Source organism: Hevea brasiliensis, chromosome 18, assembly GCF_030052815.1.
Source record: "Hevea brasiliensis isolate MT/VB/25A 57/8 chromosome 18, ASM3005281v1, whole genome shotgun sequence".
Lineage (NCBI taxonomy): Eukaryota > Viridiplantae > Streptophyta > Magnoliopsida > Malpighiales > Euphorbiaceae > Hevea > Hevea brasiliensis.
In genome coordinates, this window is record NC_079510.1 from 43,991,735 (window position 1) to 43,999,648 (window position 7,914).

The window sequence follows — 7,914 nt, forward strand, 5'->3', positions numbered from 1 at the left end:
AGATTATAATTTCAGTATCAAGCTTCAATATTTTTTTACATATTAAAAATTATTAAATGAAATAATAAATTCTCAAGATTTAAATTAATAAATATTATATTCTCAATTTATATTTAACTAAAATTAGCTATTAATTTTATTAATATGGTAAAAATTTATCAGTTATTTAGCTTATTAATATTTTATGTTTCTATGGAAACAACACAAAAGGGCTTAAAATGAAAATATTTTGGGCCTAGCTGAACCGAACCCAATCAATTGCAGACATTTATGGACGGACCAAACCGATACCACAGCAAAGACGATGGCTTGGGCCTTGGGGTGTCCATCAATCAGTGCTAAAATTGCATATTGTTCATAAATTACATATATAAATACTTAAAATCATAAAATAAAAATGGGATCATTACATTTTAGTCCTTAAACATTATCATTATTACAAATCAGTTCGTTTATTTTGAAATTTATATTAATTGATCCATAAGATTTAATTCCATCAACTATTAGATATCTCCATCATAATGTACAATTTGTACTCAATTAATGAAATAAAAATTAAGGTAATAATTAATTTAATTTTTAAAATATGATAATTAACTCATGAATAATGCCAATACCTTGAGACTATATAATAATAATAATAATAATTCATCTTAAGAGTAACAAGGTCCATATATTGTTGTGAAATTTTTTGGATGAAAGGATCTACTAATTAATAAAATTAAATATTAAATATCAACTAATGTAATTTTTAAAATACAAAATTTGATTAATAAATAATGATAAAATTCATAAATTAAATTTAAAATCACTGAATAAAAATTTCAAAATTTATGAGCACATACTTATTAATCATAATATACCTTTTTATGGAAATCTATTGGTATTTTTATTTCTTTTATTAACAAAATTTCTGTTTGATTAAATAAAAGGAAAAAAAAATGAGAGGATAATATTTTATAGAAATTCAAAAAATGCTTTAAATAGATTCGGTCAGAATTTTATTAAGTATTTTAAAAATAAATGTTTTTTTTATCTCACAATAAAGTGAAAATTTATATCTCATAATTCACGAAACAGCTAAATATGATACATTAAAAATTAATGTACGGATAATATCTTATATTTTTCCGATTAAGAATTGAGATTATGCTTACCGCCGAAAAGAGGAAAAAGATTAAAAGAAAATTGAAATAAAAAAGCAAACACGAAAAGTGGAAGAAAAAAAAAAAAAAAAGCACATTTTCATTGGACAAGAAGAATATGCTTAAGTGTCAACATAAAAATGGAAGATTCGCAGTAGTCATGCGCATCTCTCCTTCTTATTTCATCTCAAGTTTCCAACTGAACTCAAACAACTTCCTCTCTCTCTCTCTCTCTCTCTCTCTCTCTCCCAATTCCCTCTTAATCACCTTATCAGCTCAACCCATTTGCCACATCTTTCCAGGTATCCTTCTCTACTTAGCATACCCATTTATATCTCTATCTATATGCATTTGCATGAGCTTCTACATGTGAATATGGCATCATTGATGCTCCAAAATGATTTTTTATGTTATCTCTGTTCGTTTGATGTCGTTCTTTCAAGACCCAGTTGTGCTTTCTTTGTTTTTCTTGTGAATTTCATTTGGAAAGTCGAGTTCTTGAATAGTTGAATGAAACCAGCTCGATAAGGAGCTTTCTCTCTTTGGTTTTGGTTTAAAGTGTTTATATATGCTTTGATTAGATTCTGCGTAATTTCTTGAAGCAGTTTCTTGTTGTGATCAGATTTTCCAATTAGGCGTTTTGCTAGGAGTTTCTCGGGTTTTCTTCAATGATTTCCTATCTATTCGGAATTGAATAATATATGAATTTGGATTCGACACTATCCAATGTGTATAACATGCAATACTACTTGTTTAACTTTACTCCTTTTATGGATTGGGATGCTTTTGTTAGTTAATAAAGCTAGATTTTTCTGTAGAAGGGACTGACCTTATGATCTTCTTGTTCATATTCATTGATTATGGTAAGCATCAGAGTGTTAGATTGGGTGAATCTCACATTTGTTAGATTGGATTTGGTTTCTAAGTTGTATAAACCTTTCTATCCAATGGTTATTTTCAAAGATCAATTTTGGTGTGTGCTGAACTCTTCTTGCAGTTTCATTTTTTCTGTTTAATTTAGATTTTGTTGGGCTTACAGTGAGTGGAGGTGTTAAGAGTGGATAGTTCCACGCTATTGAAGTAAGGATATTAGGATTTTCTTTGTGAATGATAGGCCTAAGGAAAAATAATTACCTCTTTCCATTTATGCTTTAGCAGTGAAGCTTCTAGCTTTTCAGAAATGAGTAAATTTCTCTGTAGGAGGAGATTACATTAATTATGGATAGGAATGCAAAAATGTAGTGAGCTGAAATGAAATTAGATTTGATTGCTAAGAATCTCTAGTGAATTGGCCTTGAGGAACAGAATGTAGGGAAAATATTCATGTAACTGACCTAACTGCTTTGAGATTAAAGCTTTATTAACTTCAGTTTAGTTATATAAAACTTCTGCTACAAAGGACAGGTCAAAAAAAAAAAAAAGGTTATCTGTAAATTCCTTAAAACATACTGAAGGCAGAACTAGATTCCTAGGTCTAGTACAAACTGCAGAGCCTACCAACAAATTATTTAGTAACTGTGGAGCTCACAGCAATTGCCACAGATATTCTCCTTGTCTGGATATTATGGCTCAACAACTAAATCATGTCGCCTGGGTTGTAGCTGCTCATGTAGCATAAACAAATTTGACCTCAAAATTCAATTCATATGGTTATATGATCGTAATCATTTTCTCCTCAAACAATTTCACCCTGTCTATTTTCGTTGGCATTTGAACATGTTCCCTTTGTGCATAGTGATAGTGCTGTTTTTCACATTTTCCATTTGATGCAGCAATCTTGCTGGCAATTATATTTTTCGACATTATGAACCCCCAGAGTACAATGAATCCTAGTAAAGCTCTGGAGGGTGTGCATGGGATCCATGTTGTGCCTCACTCACCATTTGCTTTGGAAGAGATTACTCAACAAGGGGACTTCTCTCAATCAACATGTGGAAGTTTACTTAATATGGAGAATCAGCAGCTATTACTGCAGTATGTTTAAATCCTGTCCATCCACAGATAATTGAAATGTTATATTATCATTAGAATGAATATAACAATTTGTTCCTCTTCCTAATAGCTTTTATGTTTCCATTTATGTTCTCTTTTTTCTTCATGTTAAATAGGAAAAATGTCATAAAAAAATAACTTATTATATACGTCTTATCCAGGAGAGTATGGGAACAAATACCGGAGTGTTTGAGGCCCATCAAGTGCTGTGTCAATGGTGAAGAGAAATGCCTTTTTAAGATTTGGTTGTCCATTCAGGCGTTTGTTGTGCATTCTAATCTCTTGTACTTTCATCAGGTGATAGGAATCTTGCAGAAACAGCAGCAAACGTGCTTACATCACTTCCTTTTATTGCTTTAGGACTCCAGGCTCCAAGGTAATATTTTCCTTTCATGACAATGTGAACAATATTTTACTTCTATATCTGATAAATTGCTCTACTTTGCATACAGGAAGAACCTGCATACTAAGTTGTATGCTAACTCATTAATCGGTGTTGGAGTTGCCTCAAGTTTGTATCATTCTTCCAGAGGAAAAATCAGGAAGTACTTGAGATGGTTTGATTACACAATGATAGCTGCAGCAACAATAGTAAGTAGTATAAAATAACTTTTTTTTTAAATAAAAGTTGCGCAAGGTTATTGTTATGTGTGATATTTGAGAATATATGACAAACTTGAACAATGTTTCAAGTTTTTATCTTCAAGAGGAAAAATCAGGAGTTCTTGAGATGGTTTGGTTATACAAGCCACAGCGGCAATACTAAATTATCTAAAATAATTTTTTGTCTGAACAAAACTTGCACAAGGCTATTGTTATGTAATATCTGAGAATATGCTATCAACTTGAAAAGTGTTTCTGAAACTAGATTTGATACTTTTGCACAAGGATATCTTCCACTAACATGCACAGTGTATACAATGATAAATTCATTTTTGGCTTTGAATAATGATAATTTCTAGGATATTGTTGTCAGCAATTTTACCATGTTGACCCCACATATTTTCTTGTTATCATACAATTTTTTTATTTCAATTTCTGGCAGAGGATCACTTCATGGTAAACTGCACCTTAAAATATCAATTCTTCACAATGGCTTTGTTAATGTACATAAATCAAGTAACTTTGTAATAGATTTTATAGTAGTTGTGTTGCTCAGTTTTTCTGATCTTCCTTTGCCACCACCTCCTTAACTTTTTCTTCAAGCATTTGCAGTTTCTCTTTTAGAATCAATTAATAACCGAGGTTTCTCTTGCAGTGTTTGTCTAGAGCTCTTAGAAATGAGAACCCTAAGTTCCTGATGGCAGCATCTGCAGCATTATTGCCCATCCAGCCTTTAATGGTGTCTGTTGTTCACACAGGAATGATGGAGGTAGCTGCCTTACTGTTAACCTTTGATTATGTTGATCTTAGTTTAGATTGAGTTTGCTTGTTTTTTTCCCATTTTATATTGTTGGTTTTAATCCTGGAAACTAGTGAACATTTATTGATCGCCACTCTAATTTGCCTAGAGTTGTACACTTTGCCAAACATCTGCTATTTGCTGTAAGAGAGTCACTTCTGTTGATAGGTAATAGGTTAGTCCTTGTGCCAGAGTGGCATGATTATTAATATAAGAATTCAAAATGTTCATTGTCAAAGCAACTAGAGTTTCTACATTGATGAATTTAATGTCTCTGTCTATGAAAGCTTTACGAACCAAATGTCAGAATCTGGATGGATGTCTACATTGATGTAGTTAGTGTCTCTATCTATATATGTTTTCTTCATTTTGTACCCCTGATTGAAAATCATGAGTAACTTCAATTTCTTATGTTGAGGGTTCGAGCAGTTATTAATTGGATTTTATTCTAATTTTTCATTCTAGGTAGCATTTGCAAAAAGGGCATTAAAAGATCCAGATCTAAGGATGGCACATAATCTGCATAAGATGTCATCTTTTTTAGGAGGAGTTCTTTTCATTGCAGATGATATGTTTCCTAGTACTCCTTTCATTCATGCTGGTTGGCATCTTGCCGCGGCTGTTGGTGTTGGCACCTGCAACAAGCTTCTTGAGTAGCAAGCATATATCTCAGGTCAGTTGTAGAATTCAATTTATCCACAGAGCTGCAGCTTCAATTCAAAAACCAACATGTCCATATATTCTTATAATCCATCTAGCCATAATCAAGTACAAAAGGAAGACTTCCTGTTTGGTTTTAGCTTGTTGCAGTTCTATGGGTTCAACCCACATTGGGTTTCCTAATCAATTCTCAATTCTTCCCTGAATTATGGAAAAGGGAAAAAGGAAAAAGTCTAGCATTACCTTCGAAGGATGTAATGTTTTCTGTAGAATCTGTATATCAAAATGACAATTACAAAGAAGCTGAATCTATTTTCTTCCTTGCTTTTGGAAATTCGGATGCTTCATTCAGGTACTAAGTTGGCATACTTGTTTCTATTGTTAAAGAATTTTTTTTATATATATATTTTTAAAATTTTTAATATACTAATAAGAGAGTATTAAAAAATAATTTAAAATTAAATTAGATAAATTTTAATCATGATAATACTAAAATAACAGAATAATTTTTTTCTAAACTACTTTTTCAAAGTTATATAAATTTTTTTTCTCATGAAAAGCAGTTTTAACCATTAAACCTTAATGCAAAGTAGGCACTGCACTGAAAGGCGTATTGTCATTATAATCCCATAATAGCAAATGGTCATTTATAAACTCAACCAGAAATTTTCCATTGTAAAATTTTCAGAGTTAAAGAATATATGTTGTGATTTCACGCTTTTACACCTAATTTTTTTTAATTAAAATAGTATTATACTGTTAGCATTATTAATTAGTTCACTATTTGAAAATTTTTTTAGTATATTTTAATTAAAAATTGATGTGTAAATTATAAGTCACGTGTAAAAAGGTTTTCCACATGGCTACAACATTATTCAATAATTAATAATGTTAATAAACTAATTAACAGTGCTAATTATATAATATTATTTTAATATAAAATTTACGTACCTAAATTTGATTATTATAAATTTAAAATATAAATATATAAATTTTATTATATTTTTCCATAATAATTAGATTTAAGTAAAAACTTTCTTATTCTTTCTTTAAGCTTCAATATATATATATATATATATATATATATATATATATTGAAGGGGGAAAACAAACATGTTATTACTTGATGTGGTAATTTCCGATGTTTAATTAATTTCTATTAAGGGTTCAACGTCCACGTAGCGTATGGATATGCCTAGATTAATTGAGACAGTACTGACTAATCATGATCTTGACCAAAGCAAAAAAGAAAGTCAAGAAGTCAAATCCAATCAATGGGTAAATTGAACAAATAATGCAGTATACATGTTCAGCTATTCATAATTCAAAAATAATGATCTGTGTCTCCATCCACGCAGGCTTGCACTTTAACAACTTTTATTAATTTCTATTACACCAATTATGATGCCTACCATCCTAGCCAAAAGTGCAGGAACTCAACTCAAATAATGTGGTTCTAAGCAATAATAACACAGTGATCTATGTCCTAAAAAAAATCTTGAAATAATAATTATTAAAATTATATATATATATATATATATATATATATAATTATTAAGTAATTATTAAGTTTATTTTTTCAAAATGCAATAACTGAAATTACATGTATTTAATTTTTATTAATTTGCCATTACAAATAATATATGTATATAAAATCACTTCTATAATAAAATTAGCTAAATGCTCATGTGTTATACAATATATTTATAATTTTATTTTTTATTATTTTTTTTACAAATTTTAAGACATATAATTCTTATATATTTATAATGAAATGAATTGCTAAAAAATATAAGAAATATTATAAAAAAAAATCTATAAAAATTTAAGAATTAAAATAAGTATTAGTTAAATATATCTAATATTCTCATCACACTAAGGCTATTTTGATATTAATAAAATTTTTATGATTATAAAAATTAATTGATCAAATTATAATTTTGATAATCTCCCCTTAATTCAAATAAACTCTATTAGATCTTGTAACTCTTGTTTTTATATATGTGTGTGTCTCTCATATTAAATTAAATTATCAATCCCTCCTAAATTAGTTCTATAAAATATGATTTAAGTGACATTAGTAAATGTCATGACCAAAATTATGGGCCGAACCAGCATTACAACTTGGGTCAGCATAAGGCCCCTAAAGCTCGTAGTAAGCCTAACTATTCATTAGCCCAACCTTGAAGCCCATATACAAGCCCATGTTTAAAAATTCAATCGAACAAAGTCTGGCCATAAACTAGACCATCCAACGAGGAGTTTTTAACTCACCCAACCTGTGATCACAATAAACATATGTATCGAGAGCTCAGCTCTCCCTCACAATCATTAACAACTCAATATAAGATCAAATGGGAGTCCAACTCCCTCATCCAACATGATCATCTATCCACTCATTCCACATACACATATTAATAAGTTTACAATTCTAAAATAATTAATCTTACAATCCCAAGTTAAGTAAAATGGTTCCACATGCAGAGGTCTAGAATTCGAATTTACTAATACAAAATAAGGAAATAATAGCTAATAGACTTGTGAGGTGAGAAGCGGGTTAGACATAAGAAATAAGCTCTCCTGTGATCTGGAAAAAAAAAAAAGAAGAATAGGAGTGAGCGTTCGACTCATAGAGTAAGATATTAATTTTACATATAATTTCTATAACTACTTAAATCTAGTGCATCCCTAAGAATAAATGCAACACCTTCACAC

General features: G+C 29.7%; 1 protein-coding gene across 2 annotated transcripts; it reads left to right on the forward strand.

Moving 5' to 3' along the window:
- The first annotated feature begins 1,290 nt into the window (after nt 1–1,290).
- On the forward strand, nt 1,291–5,533 carry LOC110651001 (uncharacterized). 2 transcript variants are annotated; one of them, XM_021806179.2, is made up of 7 exons: nt 1,291–1,447; nt 2,918–3,119; nt 3,299–3,354; nt 3,435–3,513; nt 3,590–3,728; nt 4,396–4,509; nt 5,005–5,533. In XM_021806179.2, exons 1-7 carry the CDS (start codon nt 1,306–1,308, stop codon nt 5,194–5,196), a joined length of 924 nt encoding a protein of 307 aa, XP_021661871.2. In that variant the 5' UTR covers nt 1,291–1,305; the 3' UTR covers nt 5,197–5,533. The 2 variants fall into 2 exon arrangements, with proteins under 2 accessions (XP_021661871.2, XP_057997043.1); XM_058141060.1 differs by having other exon boundaries at nt 5,009–5,174.
- The last annotated feature ends 2,381 nt before the right edge of the window (nt 5,534–7,914 follow it).

Bases quoted from the DNA above. Each gene is read 5' to 3' on its own strand.
- LOC110651001 (XM_021806179.2), top strand. From the start codon at position 1,306: ATGCGCATCTCTCCTTCTTATTTCATCTCAAGTTTCCAACTGAACTCA. The intron at 1,448-2,917 runs GTATCCTTCTCT...CATTTGATGCAG, and splicing joins CATTTGCCACATCTTTCCAG to CAATCTTGCTGGCAATTATA. The intron at 3,355-3,434 runs GTGAAGAGAAAT...TACTTTCATCAG, and splicing joins CATCAAGTGCTGTGTCAATG to GTGATAGGAATCTTGCAGAA.